Genomic DNA, 18,503 nt, shown 5'->3' on the forward strand with positions numbered 1-18,503 from the left:
CCAGCTCCCTCAGCTGCTCCTCATAGAACTTGCTCTCTAGACCGGCTTTGCTGTCTTTCTCTTGACACTCTCCAGCACCTCAATGTCCTTCTAGTGTGGGGTCCAAAACTGGACTCAGTATTCAAGGTACGGCCTCACCAGTGCCAAGTACAGGGGAATGATCACCTCCCTGCTCCTTGGTCCTGCTGGCCATACTATTTCTGATACAAGCCAGGATGCAATTGGCCACCTTGACCACCTGGGCAAACTGCTGGCTCATGTTCAGCTGCTGTTAATAAACATCTCCATATCTTTTTCTGCCAGACAGCTTTTCAGATGCTCTACTCCAAGCCTGAGGCATTGCATGGGGTTGTTGTTGTCCAAGTGCAGGACTCAGCACTTGGTCTTGTTGAACCTCATACAACTGGCCTCTGCCCATCACTCCTGCTTGTCCAGGTCCCTCTGCAAAGCGCTCTTGCCTTCCAACAGATCAACACTCCCACCTAACTTGGTATCCTCTGCAAACTCACTGAGGGTGCACTTCATCTCCTTATCCAGATCATTGATAAAAATATTAAACAAAACAGGACCCAACACTGAGCCCTGGGAAACACCATTGGTGGCTGGCTGCCAACTGGATTTATCTGTGTTCACCATCACTCTCAGCCCAGCCAGCCAGACAGTCAGATTTTTATCCAGTCAAGAGGACACCTGTCCAAGCTATGAGCAGCCAGCTTCTCCTGGAAAATGCTGCAGGAAATGATGTGAAAGGCTTTAATGAAGTCTAGATAGACAACATACAGAGCCTTTCCCTCATTTGGCAAAGGAAGTAAAAGAGAATAAGATGATTTTCTTCAAGTACATCTGCAGTAAAAGGAAGATTAGGGAAAATGTGAGCCCACTGCTGAATGAGGTGGATATTCTGTTGACAGAGGATACACAGAAGGCAGTGCTACTCAAAGACGTCTTTGCTTGAGTCTTTACTCCTAACGCCAGGCATTAGGAAGCAGAGTCCCTGGAGGCTAGAGAGTGAGTCTGGAGGAAGGAGGATCATCTCTTGGTGGATGAGGACAGGGTTAGAGATCTGTTAGGCAAACAAGATACCAATAAATCCATGGGTCCTGGCAGGATGCACCCACGAATGCTGAAGGAGCTGGCTGATGCTATTGCTAAGGTGCTCTCTGTTCTTTTTGAATGATCATGGAGCACAGGTGCCTGAGGACTGGAGGAAGGCCAATGTCACTCCAGTCTTTAAAAAAGGCAAGAAGGAGAAGCTAGAAAACTACAGACCAATCCACTTTACCTCCATCCCAGGAAAGGTGATGGAAAAACTAATTCTGCATGTCATCTCTGCATAAAGGAAAAGATGGTTATCAGGAGGAGTCAACATGGATTCACCAAGTGGAAAAAAAAAATCCTGGTTGACCAACCTGATAGCCTTCTCTAAGAGTATAACTAGCTGGCTGGATGAAGGGAGAGCAATGGATGTCATCTACCTTGACTTCAGCAAGGCCTTTGACACCACCTCCCATAACATCCTCAACAAAAGCTCAGGAAGCATGGGTTGGCTGAATGAACGGTGAGGTGGATTGAGAACTGGCTGAATGATTGAATCCAGATGGTAAGTTCTTTCAGCACATTTGCACAGAGTTTAGTTGGAGGCCTGTGGCCAGTGGGGTTCTACAGGGAGGGTTTCTGGGGCCACTCTTATTCAACATCTTCATTAACGACCTGGATGAGGGGACAGAGTGTACCCTCAGCAAGTTCACTGATGACACCAAACTGGGAGGACTGGCTGATTCCCCAGAAGGCTGTGCTGCCATTCAGTGGGATCTCGACCTGCTTGAGAGTTGGGCAGAGAGGAACCTCATGAGGTTCAGCAAGGACAAGTGCAGAGTCCTGCTCCTGGGGAGGAACAACCTCATGTACCAGTACAGGCTAGAGACTGACCTGCTGGAGAGCAGCTCTGTGGAGAGAAACCTGGGAATTCTGGTGGACAGCAAACTAGGCGTGAGCCAGTAATGTGTTCTTGTAGATGAGGTCAGTGGCATCCTGGGATGCATCAAGAAGAGTGTGGCCGGCAGGTTGAGGGAGGTTCTCCTCTCCCTCTACTCTGTCCTTGTGAGACCATAACTGGAATCCTGTGTCCAGTTCTGGGCTCCCAGTTCAGAGGATACAGGGAACTGCTGGGGAGAATCCAACTGAGGGTCGCCAAGATGATCAGGGGACTGCACCACTTCTCATGAGGAAAGGCTGTGGGATCTGGGGCTGTTTAGCCTTTTTAAGACTGAGAAGGGATCCTGGCAATACTTATAAATACCTAGAGAGTGGGTACTGAGAGGATGGGGTGAGTCTGTTTTTCTGTAGTGCCCAGTGATAGAACAAGGGATAATGGGCATACGCTGGAACACAGGAAGTTCCACCTGAACAGAAAGAAAAAATTCTTTAAAGGTGAGAGCGACCTGATACAGGCTGCCCTGGGAGGTTGTGGTCTCCTTGTCTGGAGACTTTCAAAAGCTGCCTGAATGTATTCTTGTGTAATCTGACCTAGGTGGACCTGCTTTAGCAGGAGGGTTGGACTAGATGGTCTGTAGAAGCACTTTTCAATCCCTATCTTTTTAAGACTCTGTGATACCAAGTGTGTCATCTTATCACATAAAGAGTTGAGGTTAGTCAAGTAGGATCTGCCTGTCACAAACCCATGCTAACTGGGCCTGACTACCTAGTTGTCCATTAGGTGCTGTGTGATGGCACTCAAAATGATCTGCTCTGCCATCGGTTCCATGCCATTGAGGCCAGGTTGACAGGCCGGTATTTCCCAGAATCTTCCAACTGGCCCTTCTTGTAGATGTAGATGTCAACTTTCAGTCAATTGAGACCTCCTCAGTTAGCTAGGAGTACTGAGAAATTATTAAAAGTAGGCATTTCCACCAGCTCCTTCAGTATCCTTTTTTGGATCCCATCTGGCCTGACAGACTTATGTGTGTCTAAATGGTGAAGCAGATCACTAACCATTATGGGTGCTTCCTTCCAGTCCCCACTATTCTATGATTCTATGAATGTGCCAAGACGGACTCCAACCACCACAACACCCACAAATCTCCTGTTCATGAACAGCAGGTCCATTGAAATGTCTTTTCTACTGGGCTCCCTCATCAGTTGTCTCAGGAAATGATTTTCTACACACTGCAGGAACCTTCTAGGCTGTTTTGTCTTTGCTGCTGCATTGCTGCATTTTAATTCCAGCAAATATCTGGCAAATTGCAATCCCTTGAAAGAACAAGAGCTAGCAATCGTTAAGACATCCTCCCAGTTGCTCATAGAATATTTCATCTCATCACTCTTCATCCTGGTTGTGTGGTTTATAACAAGACTCTCACCATGCCACCTGCCTTCTTGGCCTTTCCCTTGGTTCTTATCCATAAACATTCAATGCTTTCATCACTATTCTCAAGCTCTAGACAGTCAAAACACTTCTGAACACACAGGGTGATGCCACCACCTCTCTTTCCTTGCCTGTCCCTTTTGAAGACTCCATAGTCATCCAATTGCAGCACTTCAGTTGTGTGAGCCATCCCACTATGTCTCTGTGCTAGAACCTATATCACAGTTTTTCAGCTGCACAGTGGCTTCTGACCCCTCCCTGTTTGTTGTTAATGCTGTGTGCACTGATGCAGACGAAACTTCAGTTGGGCTGTTGATCCTGCCACCACTTTTTTGAGAAAAGCCCTGATTCCTACATAACCATTCTCAGACACTTGTGTGGGTTCTGCAGCAATAACTCTTTTGTCTTTGCTATTGCATGGATCTCCATCTCTTACCACCACTAAGGTGTTCAGAGTGCTGTATGCATCAGTACAAGGACATTTCAAATGTGCTCCAGTACTCATGGATCAGACCAAAGATCCTCACTAGCACATTGTCCCTCAAAGATTGGCATGCTGCTCCCAGGCTTATCTCTAGCATGCAATGTTTTATCTTTTTTCCCCTTGAAATCTAGTTTAAGGCTCTTTCAATGAGTCCTGCTAACTCTTGCACAAAGATCCTTTTTCCCTTTTGAGAATGGTGTACCCTGTCTGTCATGAGCATGTCTGGTGTTATGTGACTGACCCATGGTGAAAAACCCCATAATTTTGCTGGTGACACCAATCTTGGGGCCAGTTATTGATCTGCTGGATCTTCGCATTTCTTCCTTCCTTCTGTGCAACTGAAAGTACACAGGAAAACACTACTTTTGCTCCTGATCACCTAACTGTGGAGAAAAAATGAGGGAGTATGGACATGGATGCCGGGGTATAATGTTAGGCCTGTTGGGGCAAGGCAGCCTGAGCTCTAGTTATATGGATTTAATGCACAATCAAGACCAGAGTCAGAGCCATGGTTAAAGTAGTTGCTGTCATGTAGACAGCAGGCCGCTTTCTGCTCCTTCAAGGTCGGGCTGTTTTCAGCTAACGAGCTAACAGCTCAAGGTGGAAAATAACTTTGGAGAAAAACAAGATGGGAAAATGTGAGGGAGCTTGCTTATCGCAGAAACCACAAGTAGGATGAACAAGAAAATGTAATCTATTAGCTGCTGTTGCTGAGCTAGCTTTGAAGCTGCTGTGTATATGTTAGAGCCTGCTCTCAATAAAGAAGAAGATTTCTGCTATCACTCACATTGAGTAGGACTGATTTCTTCCCACCCAGCTGAGAATCGGACCCTGGGTTGATCGCCGCATGAAGTAGGCTTGGAGCTGGTTTTTCAGGCTTCGAGCCTGGGTTTTTCAGGCTTAGAGTCTGGTTTCAGGCTTCGAGCCTGGGTTTTTCAGACTTTTGAGTCTGGTTTCAGGCTTCAAGCCTGGTTTGCAGACTTTGAGTCTGGTTTTTCAGGCCAAGAGCCGAAAACTTCGTGGCATATGGCGCCTGAACAGGGACGATCACTGGGTGTTACCGGGTAAGGAGCCTGCCTGTGGGGAGCTGAGACTTGAAAATCCGGAGGCAGAGGCAGTCGTCGGAGGAGGAAGCCTGCCGGAGCCCAAGCAGAGGTTTCTGTACCCGGGGGAGTGACTACAGGTTGCGGTGAGACGAGGAGCCGGCAACATGGATAAGGAGGTAGCACTCTCACTTTTACATCGCTTTTTAGAAAAGCAGGGGGTGGACTTTAAACTGACCGATTTGTCTGGTATACTTGTACATAGTAATTGTAAAGGCTTTTTTAAAGACTCTGAGAAATATTTTGATGAGGAGGAGTGGAGAGCATATGGGGCTTGTCTTTGGGACTTGGTTATAGACAAAGATAAGACTGCTCGGAAACTGATAAAACCATGGAGAGAAGTAATTAACTGTTTGAAAAAGTATAAGCTGGAAAAGGATTTGGCCGCTGCTGTGACTCAGCGGCTTGATATGCCTGAGACTGTAGCCGAATCAACAGCTGGACTGTTTGGTATTGGGACTAATTATGTCTCACCTCCCTTTTCTGGTGAGTGGCGAGAAATTGGAAACCATCTCTGGGAAGCCACTATTAGTGGTGATAAGGACAATAGTAAGATCAGTAAGATCTAGGTCTCGTTTGGAGAGACGTGATAAATACTTTAAAAGAAATGCAAGCAGAACAGCGTGTGGCCATGGCTGCAGCCCAGGCGTTGACTGTTGCGCCGAGGCTGAAGGAGACAGACAAGGGAACGGACAGGCTCCTGCAGGAAGTATTAAAGAAACTGGAGCGACAAGAGACCATCGGAACACAGCCTGTGGCCACTGAAAGCCAGCCCGGTGCGCGGCCCGGCGCTGAGCGGGGCGTGCTGAGGGAAAAAAAAAAAAAGTTCTTCTCTGCACAAGAGTTTTACAAAGTCAGAGAGGCGAAGGAGCTTCGGAGCAGAGCCCCCGCGGGCGAGCTGCTTCCCATTCGAGCCCAGCCCGCCGAGTTACCCCTGGGACGACTCGCAGGGCAATGCCGAGCGGGCAGAGTCGGGCGGGGGTGCAGCGCAGGACGATCAGGAGAGTGGGGGAGCGCGACCCCGTGTTAGACTGGGCACCATCGGGCACGCGAGGGGAGACAAAGAAAACACAGGAGAGAGTAATACCGACTGCGCCGCCGGCGCCGGGGACGGCACGGAGTGAGCCAGACCCCCCCCGCCCCTTCCATCCGCAGCCGCTGCCGCGCAGCCGCTTCCCGCGCCCGGTCAGTGTCTCCGGAGTCCCCCCCACACACACACACCGCGCGCCGACACCACCGGCCCCAGCCCTCATGGACCGCTGGGCTCGTCCTTTCCATCCTCAATACCTTGCCTCAAAAAGTGTAAAAACTGTTGGTCGTGATGTTATGCATTTTGCTGTAAATGTGATGATGAATACTGGTTTTCTTACAGGGGAAACTTTCTAAGGTGTTTTAGGTGTCAGGAACAGAACATTTTGACATTGAGAAGCTAAAAGGTGGTTTGTGTTTTAGACTCATCGGTGAAGGATTTTCTTTTGTCAGGAGTAAAAAAAAAAAAAAAATGGATTTTGTCATACTGTTGATGCTTCAAATGATTGTGGTAAATGGTTTTAGGCAATTTCAACAACCCAAGCAAAACATGTGGGTTACACTGGCCAAAGCAATCAGTCAGTCTACAATATGTTTATCAATGGCCACTACAGATAATTATTTTTCTACCTGTTTGGTGGGAGTTCCATCAGATGTGGCACAATGGCCTGTATCAAATGTATTAAAAACAAATCCCCTAGTTAAGGGTAATGGCAAAGTTGACAGCTGGGATTTGATCATTTCATGGTTGCCAATAATGACAACAGAGCCACAGGAGTTAGAATTATTGGGATCTATAAAGATGGATTTTTGTGTTATGTTTAATTTTACCAGCAATACCAAAACATTTGGGACAGAATGTGGATCCCATCCTGGGTGTGTATAACAACACAACATCTTGGTGCAATTATACTTCACCAAAAAGATCCAGGTCTAGTCTTGTGCCTGTACAGTTACCACAAAGGGAATTTTTCTGGTCTGTGGGGACCAGGCATGGCCTGGGATACCCTCGAGATTACAAAGGGGACCCCGCAGTTTGGGACAACTGACAATCTTCATGCCTAATCACACAATGATTTAGAAACATCATTGTCCAAAACAATTTGTGCATGCATTTACTGGTGAATGTGATGACCATTGTTACCTTTGGTCTCCCTCAGCAATAATAGCAACTAGTATATTTGCTCCAGGTGTAACAATATCTGCTTTATTAACTCAGCTATGCAAATTAGGATGCTGGCTTAGCAAACAAAGTAACCAAACCTCAATGACATTAGAAAGTTTGATTAGTGATGTAAGTAGTATTAGACATGCACTTGTGTATCATTATATGGATGATATCCTCATTGCTCAGGAGGAGGCATTTACTGTAGATCAAGAGAGAGATCTAGAAACCATGTTATTTAGGGAAACTAACTTTGTTTGTTCCTCGACAGCAGGACTGGTTAAAAATTACCAAGTTATGGAAAACAAGGGATACCCACAATTTAAAAGGAGATTGTGATGGTAAAGTACAATTGTGGTCCATTACGGCGAATGTATTTGCTTCAGCATTTGTACCTGGGTTGGCTGCAGCCCAGGCCTTACGGCAGTTAGAAAAACTAGTGTGTTGGTCAGAGCAGCAAGCTAATGTTACTACTGATGTTATTGAAAAATTGTTGGCAGACCAGAAAAGCCTTAGACATGCCTTGTTACAAGATCGTGCAGCTATTGATTTTTTGTTATTGGCACAAGGGCATGGATGCTAAGACTTTGAAGGCATGTGTTGTTTTAATCTTTCTGATCATAGTGAATCTATTCACAAAGCTTTGGCATATTTAAAGGCTCACGCTAAGAATATTACGGTGGGTTATCACCCTTTTGATAATTGGCTTCAATCAGCTTTTGGGGGGTTGTCACCTTGGTTGACTATGTTAATCAAAGAAGGGTTAAGATGGATTTTGGTTATTTTGCTTTTGATTATAATGTTTAGAATAGTATACAGTTGTATTATGAAGGCAGTGCATACATTGACTGACTCTGTCTTGATTGTGCAAAAACAAAATGGGGGAATTGTGGAGAAAAAATGAGGGAGCATGGACATGGATCCCGGGGTATAATGTTAGGCCTGATGGGGCAAGGCAGCCTGAGCTCTAGTTACATGAATTTAATGCACAATCAAGACCAGAGTCAGAGCCATGGTTAAAGCAGTTGCTGTCACATAGTCAGTGCAGACAGCAGGCTGCTTTCTGCTTCTTCAAGGTCGGGCTGTTTTCAGCTAACGAGCTAACAGCTCAAGGTGGAAAACAACTTTGTGCAAAAACAAGATGGGAAAATGTGAGGGAGCTTGCTTATCGCAGAAACCACAAGTAGGATGAACATGAGAATGTAATCTATTAGCTGCTGTTGCTGAGCTAGCTTTGAAGCTGCTGTGTATATAAGTTGGAGCCTGCTCTCAATAAAGAAGAAGATTTCTGCTATCACTCACATTGAGTAGGACTGATTTCTTCCCACCCAGCTGAGAATCGGACCCTGGGTTGATCGCCGCATGAAGTAGGCTTGGAGCTGGTTTTTCAGGCTTCGAGCCTGGGTTTTTCAGGCTTAGAGTCTGGTTCATTTTTCAGACTTTTGAGTCTGGTTTCAGGCTTTGAGCCTGGTTTTCAGACTTTGAGTCTGGTTTTTCAGGCCAAGAGCTGAAAACTTCGCGGCACCTAACCAGTCATCTCAAGGCTCAGAAGTCTTTTTGGATTGCCTTCAGACTCCTTATGGAAACCTCATAGCTGCCTACATGAAATACCTTACTTAGTAAGTTTCTGGTTTGTGTTGCTCACATTTGGAAATGGCATGTTATATACTTGTTGCAAGGTAAATGTAATTTCCACAACATTAAAACAATGTAACATGGTATCTGGTAAATAGGACTCCAAGTGCCAGATTCTTCTGATGATGTTATCATTACACCAGTGGTTTAGACAGAGACACTACTGACCTGGCGCCTTTTCAAACAACTAATGTGCTTAAACAAAAAATTGGGCTTAAGGGGATTCCTAGAATGGTGTAGAGCTGCAGAAATAGTGTCACGGCTTGGCAATGAAGCCATGGGTCTGCTGAGTAACGCAGGTGGTCAAATGACATGGCACCGTAGGTGTTCCTGGTGAGGAAACACTGCCTCAGGCCAACACAGCCTTGGGAGAGTGAGGGAAACAAGTCACAAATGAGATAGCTTGCATTTGTCCATGTTAGTCAACAAGTTGCACAAGAAACTTATCAACAGCATTCTAAGCTGTCTAACTGAAAATATCAGCTTAGTCATTCAAAGAGAAACAATCATTAGTCTAGATTACATAGGATACAGTCTTCCTCAATCCTACAAGGACCAAAGCAACTTCATGTGTTCAGTGTCTGATTGACAGCTACCCCAAACTGAGATGTTACAACAGCCAAACTGGTGGTTTTTTTTGCCCCATGCACCATGTATATCGACATTAGGATTGGGTAGGAGCTGCTATCAGCTGCTAATGGCATGTGAAAATATCAGATAGCATCTGTAAGACTGGAAGGTCTTTTGATGGATGAATAGCTTTGATTGGTTGACATAACCACAATTGCTTGCTATTTTTCAAAAGTCAGTTTCTAAAAATGATTAAGAACTATAATTTTAAATTTATTGAAAACGTATAGCAAGATGTTCATGAATAGTTTCTTTGTCTTCTCTGAAATGTGCACATTGTTGTAAAAGCTTTCTGGCTGGTCTCTGAATTTGTGCCTTGTTACTGGTCAATCTACAGCAATTTCAACCTGGCCAATCTAGGAGCATAAATAGATGAGTCTCTCACTTCTAGACTGGTAGTGCCCTGCTCATAACAATCACCATTTTTATTAAATACTATAATTAAGCAATTATATTAAAGATGGTTGTCTTGGGTTTGTCTGGGATAGAATTAACTTTTCTAAAAAGGTGGGAAGGGGCACACAGACTGAGTAACCAAAGAATATCCCAAACTGTGTATTCAAGTCTTTCTTTTTGAGACTGCTGGGTGATAAGTTCCCAAGGAAGATACATGGTGTCTGATAAAAAACACAATAACAAAAAAACTAACAAGAAAAAACCCTTGCCCATTGCGGAGTTAATTCCATTGACATGCATTTAACAAATGCTGTTTATTTGTCATAAAAATAAATAAATACTGAGTACTGCTTTAGCAAATCACTAGTTGGCTCAAATGTTTTTCATCAATTAGTCTTTCCTTTTATGAATGTAAGACAGAAAAAGAGATCTTGCAATCAGTAATGACATCTGTGAGCTCCTCTATGTGTTCTGTAATGTTAAAACATTGACAGGGAATATATGAGGGACAGAGTTGCCATGCAGCCCCCTGACTTTCAAATACCACTGCTTGTTGATCCTTTATTGAGTGAGAGGTTCTTACAAGTTTTTGTTGTTTTCAGCCTTTCAGTTCTTTATTCTAAAGCAGTGAGCCTCTCTTGATTTCTCCTTGTTTTCTTCTTTCTTCCACAATATGTATGTAAGAAAGGCAGATTATCACTGTCTTTGCTTTAGTTAATTAGGGGGGAAAAAAAAGTCTTTCACCCCTTGCCTTGTTAGGATCATACTGTGGAAGATACATTTTATCTTACCACCAACAAAATTCTGATACAATTCCTTGAGGAAGTCAGTCTGATCAGAGTAATCCATCTCTGGAAAACCATACTTTAATTGTTACTCTTGGCAATAGTTAAAGATAATAGTGTAATATTACACTAATTATTGCCACGTGCAATATAAAAAACCTGTTTCAATCTTGCCAGCAGCAGTGTGCAAACACCCTTTTGAATTCAAGTTTGGATGTTGTGATTCAATCTAAATCTTTTTCTTCTCCTTCTTCCAAAACCAATATATGTTTAAGGAGAGCTGCATTTTTATTGGAAACATTTGCTCAGACAAAATTGCCAAAATAATTTAGTTAAAACTCATACTTTTATTTGGGTTAAGGTTGATTCACAGAGGTTGAGGCACTTTGTTTGTCTTTCTCTTTTTCAATTCCACCATGGAGTCTATAGCAGAGATGTGCCAGCTCAAGTTGTATTTCCTGAATCCCAGTCCCCTAGTTGAGCTTATTTCTGATCGTGACCTTGCATAAGTGGAGGACAAAACTTTTACAGCCCTTTACCTCACTACTCATCTTCTACACTGCATAGAAAAATGCATGGCTCCAAAGATTCAGAATAAGTAGGCTCCAGTAGAGCAACTGGGAAAGTCCTGCTGTCAATGCTGCTACTGCTGGTGTATTAGTGTGACCTCTAGTAAGTGACAGCTGCTGTGAACTGCCTCACACAGTGTTTGCCTCTCTTGGGCATCAGTTGAAAAACATAAAAATATAGAATTGTGGAAGTGAGTTACAGAAAAAAAAAAAAAAAGCTCTATTTATACTACTTGAAAAGCACCGTTTGAACTTCAGATGGCTTCAACAAAATAATTCAGTCACAACCTCTTGCCAAAACTTTTTAAATCCTAGGAAAAGTTTCACAACAACAGAGACTTTAATGTTATTGCAATTACAGAAGTATCTATTTCTCATTAGTTTTGTGTTTTGTTTGTAGGCACACACTTGTAAATGAGACAAATCTAGGATCCTGAATGTTATAACCTTCACATGATGGGAATGTTCAAGTCAAATGCCCATTTCTAAATCTAACCTCTGTTGTTAGAACTTTGTTTGTATCCAAAAATTAAACGTTTTTTTTTTGTTTGGTTTGTATTCCGTTACAGCAGAAATGTCATAGGTCAGAATGATATATTAAAGATATTCTATGGTAGCAGTGCCTTGATCTGAAATAGATTAAAGCTGGGCTTCAGTTTTAAAGTGAAACTAGTGGTAAAGATTTGATGGTTCTTGTATATTACATTTTTCTCTCAGGAGATGCTAGCACAAGACAGTTGAAATCTCATCGTAAAAGAAGTATTGCAGTCTTGGGTGGAATTCTCATGGAAATAGAACCAGAAATAGCCCTTCTGGAGTGTGGTTTTTTTGATGGAACCCAAACTGAAAGCAGTAAGAATTTCATGAGTGGGACTCAGAAGCTAATCTGTGTCGAAATACTGTGTCGATTCAAGGTCCAGTTGTAATCCATCCTGAAAATATGTGTCTTATTTAATGACTTAAATGCTTACCCATGCTTGCATTAAAAAAGAGAAAAAAGTTAAGATGTAACTTTAATACAAAATTCCAAGATAGTACAACATTTTAGAAAAATGCATGATAGCTGACTGAATAGTATGATTTCTGTCCCACTGGAAGTCCTGATGGTTCAAGATTTGATTTTATCCTAAATTTGATAGAAATCTTAAATACAAATAATGGAGGGTGAATCTCAAAAACGGAAAACTGAAAATACTGATTTGTCATCTTAATAAAAATTGTCAACAATTCTCAGTAAGAACATGGTCTGAATCCAGAAATTGATGTATCTTCAACTCCTAGTCAAAATACTATCTGTATAAGTAAAAAGCTAAAACCCACTATTTCTCTTATTTTCCTGCCAGCAGTGCATGAAGTAGGACTGAAAAGGATTAAGATCAGGTCAATCCATTTTGTAGGTGCCATTTTTGGTTTAATCATTTTAAGAGGTTTTCCTTATAAAAGAGAAGACAGGCCCCTTCAACTTTGAGCCTGAAAGGTCTTGAAACTATGCACAACATAGGGTCAAACAAAATACTTGAGATTATTTCTTCTTCAAAAATATCAAATAAGACATTGCCTCTAATGGCAAATAAGAAAGGAAGCTCTCACCCTTATAACCAGCTGCATTGGTTTTCCAGTCGTTAGCGTTCAGATGTCCTGCACGTGAAGTCCTGACAATAATGTGCTGTATATCTCTCCAAGTCAGAAATGGACTATGAAAAAGGGGAAAGACAAAGTCACAGATCAGACATATTTTACGAGAATGTAGGGATACAAGGTCATGTAAACTAAAAAGTATCCAAACCAAAACAATGCTCATTTATCTTCCTTGCTTTCCTTTGCTCCATTCAAAAGAAAGTGTCCCAATCTTACAGAATTACTACATGAAATTATTTATACAGATAGGAGGTTTGCTTTAAGCAGACTATAATGACATATTACAATGTTACATAAAACTTAAGGGAAGATGAAGGAGTATATTTCGCACAGAGGCAATTACTAAGACCACCAAATACTTGGCCAGTGCAAAAGGAAAAAGAAAGCAAAACATTGGCATGTTGAAAAGTTCTACTAAATCTTACTATCTCCTCAAGTTGGCAATTCATTTAGACTTTCAGGTCCTATTCAAGTTATTTCACGTGCCTCTGTTGTTATTCCTCGATTATTCCCAGGTCTTAGAATTCACTGAGTGTCTACACGTATTCTTCAAGAAGACTAAGCAACCAGCACCAAATCTAAATAGTTTAAAAGCAAGTCCTTAATTGCACAGATGTGGATTCCTTTAAGGGATTCCTAATAACTTTGTCCAGTGGGAAAGTGAAAGAAGACGCCTTTTGCATTCTCACTATGATATTAATATATGTTTATCTTGTAGGACTACAACAAATCTTCAGGCATTATAGTTTTCTTTCTCTTAGATCCACCCCAAGGAGAATTTCTTTTCTTAGCAGATGGTCTAAAGGTTCATGTCCATCATTGGGGTATTTTTTCTTTCTACTTTATCAATTTTTCTATCATCTGTTAGAAGATGAAGACTATTCCATTTGAAAGTGCTGTTTAGTTGAGTAAATGATAAACTGAGTTACTAAGTAATGAATAAGACAAAAGGAGTGCAGCGCAGAACACCAGTCACTCAGTATTGTTCCAGAGATTGGCATCCCACACACATTGTTTCATATCTTCCAGATCCTGTTTTGCCAAAGAATATCTTTGGAAATACTTGAGTAAACAATGCTTTACAGTGCTTAAATATGGGAGTAGAATCCTGCTTATCCTGTAAGCGGAAATCAAGCTATCAGGAAACAATCAGTGAACACACGATAATTCCTTTCTAAAATGAGCACTTCTTTCTTCATTTAAGATGCATCAAATTAGGTTTTCAGGTGACAAATTTCAGCTTCCACAATCTGCAGCTTTAGTAAGAAGAAGGCAGTAGGGATGCAGAAGTTATGGCAAACCTGCAGTCAATTTGCTAATAGAAATATTTAGTTATTTAGTCCTAGCTTACCCTCTGTGTGCATGTAGACATATATTCATGGGTATTAACCAACAGGAGTTGACCTGTGTTGTTGGCAGTACTGAAAATGAAAAGGAATTTCAGAACTGTGGTCTGTAGTTCCATATAGGAGAGAAAGACTTTGGACATATAGGATGTTCACTCACACATAACTAATTTTTAAACATTTTACTTTGCAATAATTTTATAATCATCTGATTGAACACAATGTAAGAGTTGCCTAAAATTGTCAGATGTTTATGCAGCAAGTTTGTAAGGAATAATGCAAAGACAGTGACCAAATCATTAAACTATACATATTTTTCTTGCTTCCTTTGCAGAAATAAAATTTTAATGCTGAATGTATCTTTTTCACTGCAGAACACTTCCCAGTGGGAGTGTGGGTGATGGGTATGCTAATGTAAGCTACCACCTTTCTGTCTTACAGCTCGAACAGTGCAGGAAGTGGTATGTATTCTTCTAGAGCCAACACAAGGTCCTGTCTATGCCTGTCGCTGAAATAAAGAAAGGAGATGAGATAATCTGAAGAACGAAGGTGATTTTTAAATAAATCTCTTATTAATTGTAGCCAGATTCTTTTTTTTGTAATTTATTCCAAGCTCTATCCCAATTCATGGCCATTCAATTTCACTGTTTTTGGCTACAAGATGTAAGGATATTCCTATGTTTAAATTATTCTGTTATTTTTGAGGAGAGATGATACTTCTCTCCCTGAACATTCATTAAAGCACTAATATGCCCATAGATATATGGTTTTCCTTAAAGTGGAATTTCTCACATTAGACATTTGGACCAGAATGGCAGTAATTGTTTATCCAGCTGAGCTGGTAAAATTGACTGAAAAAGAAAGGCAAAAAGAGCTATGGAATTTAGGGAGAAGTAAGAGTTTATAAGATATGGTATGCTTGGACAGTCACGTAACATGCTTCAAGAAAAAAAATCAATATGATTTTATACCAGCTCAGGAATTTCACTAGGAGCCCATGTGAAGTCTTACAAAAACATGTTTCAGGCCTTCAGGAAGGTCTCCAGGAATCCCAAGAGATGCATTCTTTATAATCTGGAATCTAAACTATTTGTTATTCTATAAAGCAAGCTGTCCATGCTACTGGTGAAAAATAATGCACAAAAACACTCCTCTCAACTTTTAAAGGAGATATTCGAAGTAGGGCATACTCAATTGATTATTTAAAGAGAAATGATGGATCTAATGGTAGATTTGACTCCGGTTAGAAAACAGATATAAAGATATAGCAGCCTTCATCTCCTAATACTAACCTCTTGTAAATTGGATTTAGTTGCTCAGTTAGCAAGTGAAATTATGTCTCAGAATCATGGTTTACTTCTGAAAACAAAAATCATGGCATGTCTTGAAAACTGAGCCATTCACTGTTACATCTACCATTCTTATCTAATAATAAAAAATAATGTCAGAATTTTGGGTGCAGAAAACCTTGATTAAAGGTCTGATTTCCAGGACGTGATTGGTATATAGTTAAATTGGTCTGTCTCTCACACAGCCTCCAAATATGTTTGCTTCCTATATGATTCAGAAGATTTTTATGTGTTTTTCTTTTTCTCAAGGAATGGCAGTTTGACGATTTTTATATCTGAGAGATTTAGCAGTGTAAGAACAATACTCAAACCAATTTCTGTAGCCTGCTATAGCGCCTTAAGTATGTGAAGAACTGAGCTATTGCCAGACTGAAGTTTTCTCTCTATAATAGACACCTCATTCGAAATGAAACAGGTCTGCAATTGTTTTCCCATATTTTTTTTTTTCAGAATAACAAACACACACACATACACAAAGAGGAAAAAAAGAAAGAAACTGGAATGATGTCAATACAGCAGTTCATTTGAAGAAAGAAAAGAAATTTGTTTTGTTTTTAAACAAGATAGTCTAGCAGTCAATTTTAAAGTATCTGGAAAAATCAAAGAATTGGTCAAATATTTACGAAATATGTAAAAATTAGATCCTAAGTGAGTAAACAGTTGTTTGCCATGTGAGCCCCAGATCCTGACAAGATGTCACTGATGCTAATTGATTTACCACTTGATTAATCTCAGAACAATTAATGGCTAAACATCTTGAACAAATGCATCAGCAAGAACAGTACTAACTCTGTATGATAATGGATTTGTTTAAAAAAAAAGGCAATTTCCTTCCAGAAGTTTTTTTTTTTTTTCCAATGTCTCATCTGAAATTGCCTTGGGATTATACATACCAGACAACATTCAAAATCAAACCAGAATAAACAGAAGTGAGAACAATTATGCACAAAAGCACTTGTGCGGTGGCCAAAATACAATGAATGTTGTGCCATTAACCAACAGTAAATTAAAAAAAGAAAAGAAAGGACAAGTACATTTTATTATAGTAATACTCATTTGAGATATAACTGTATTGTTAACCAGGGTACTTAGAAATAGTTGATTATCATTTTTGGCCAAATCTGATTTCTGCGTTCTGTGAGTAGTCTCCCTAATGGCAACTGGACTAATCCTGGAAAGAGTAAAGAATTCAGGGTCTTTCCTTTTGCATAATGATAGTCTACAAAACAATTGTTCAGAGTAAATAACTGATGCAAGGGAGACAATTAGCAAAATAATCACTCAATGTAATAAATAAAATGAAACCTTAGTGGGCTTTTTTCAGCAACACAAATAGTGATTCTTGTATTATCTTTAGAAATAGCAATTTGAATACAACACAGGTGGCCTACTTGAAAAAGTATTTCTTGTTAAAATGGCAGAGTTTCATGAGAATTTTTGGCAGAATATAATACAATTTTCTCCAAAGAATCAAGGGAAAAACACAGTATCATAGGGTGGATTAAGGAGAGGATCACCACTCAGTTTGGAAGTATCAAATAACCCTCTTTGAAATCTTGGCTATGAGAGATCAGACATGGGTAAATACTGCTGTAAAAAGGAATCTCTGTGCCCTAGACATCTTGTAGAGCAGTAGGAGATGATGATTTTCATCACTAATTTCTGTATAATGCCACCCTTAAGGGCTTTATAATAAATTTACAAACAAAACCTAAGAGACAGTTGTGTAGTTTATTCACGTATCCCATTACAAATGAGCTGATCTGCCCCATGAGATCTACAGCCCTACCACCTGTCCTAATGACTTCAATATACAGCCCCATGCTCAGAAATATCAGCTGAAGTGTCCTAATGTTTGCCAAATTTCACTGTAAAAAGACACACCGGATACATCCATTTCAACATTCACCAAGTAACTTCAGTACATAACTCATATTTTAAACATATTAATCCTAACCATCTCAAGTTTCTAAATTATACAATATCAGAATTTTTTGTTCAAAGCTACAGCTTTTCGAACACCTTTTCAAGGTAATCACATTTGTCTGTAAAACATCACCTTTATCAGTCTATAGCTGGCTCTACTTTATACCATCCAGTTTACATTCATATAGCATGTCCATGGTTTCTGCCATGCATCCTAGTCTGTTCACGAGTCAGAGTTTGAAGCTCTTGTATTGGCTACAATCATCTTTTGGACTATCTTCATATTGGTTTTTTTTGGATAGCATGCAGACAAGTTGTGACATGACAGACGTATTCCTTTACAGGAACAACAACGTAAGCAGCCACATACCCACCAGCAATGGTGTTCTGAGGTACCTCTGTCAAATCTACAGTGGACACAGTGGTGGCAGAGCCTACAGAGTGTCATCTTTTTAACAGAGGTAGAAAATCTGAAGAAACAAAACAACCAATAGCCCAACTGCAGGTTGATAATGATGAGTTTCTGAGGAGAAATCTCTTGAGAGAGAGGTATCTGAATCACATTCTTTATTGTGCCTCCTCCAGAGGAAGAATGAAATGGGACCCCCTAAAAGAAGAAGTGATCACAGTCTGTTGAGGGACAACAACATGGAAGCAACAGCAACAAAAACTGTTGAACAGATGTCAGTTTTAGAACCAGTTGTGACTGTGCATGTGGAGACATGTTACATTATCTTAGGTTAGTGCAGGGAGTTATGATTAGCATGGTACCCAGGCTATTGATTTGTCCTATCTGTCAAGTCCAATAACATTTATTGCTTTTTAAATAGCTGAGATATGACACTGTGGTGGCAAAGAATCTCAAAAGAAAGACTGCCAGGAGATGGCAACCATTGAGCCTGCTCCTGAGCCTGCTCCTCTTCCCCTTCCCTTGTTCTCCTCTCACTGAAAGATCGCAGATAGGAAAAAGCAGATGGGCTCCCTGCTGTCAAGGTGAACAGCCAGCAGCATCCCTAAGAGCAACTTCAGGAACAACTCTAAAAAGCCACTAAAAGCTGAGGCTGCTGAACACTTGGAGAACCAA

At 40.9% G+C, this 18,503-nt stretch overlaps 1 protein-coding gene across 2 annotated transcripts in view; it reads right to left on the bottom strand.

Annotated features, from left to right (window-relative positions):
• Nucleotides 1–18,503, bottom strand: part of PCSK5 (proprotein convertase subtilisin/kexin type 5) — a 260,750-nt gene that overhangs the window by 101,364 nt on the left and 140,883 nt on the right. For both annotated transcript variants that reach the window (XM_062017429.1, XM_062017431.1), the window contains exon 10: nucleotides 12,751–12,854. In XM_062017429.1, coding sequence (XP_061873413.1) covers nucleotides 12,751–12,854 — 104 coding nt within the window. The remainder of the gene's footprint in view (nucleotides 1–12,750; nucleotides 12,855–18,503) is intronic.

This window comes from Colius striatus, chromosome Z (assembly GCF_028858725.1).
Source record: "Colius striatus isolate bColStr4 chromosome Z, bColStr4.1.hap1, whole genome shotgun sequence".
Classification (NCBI taxonomy): domain Eukaryota; kingdom Metazoa; phylum Chordata; class Aves; order Coliiformes; family Coliidae; genus Colius; species Colius striatus.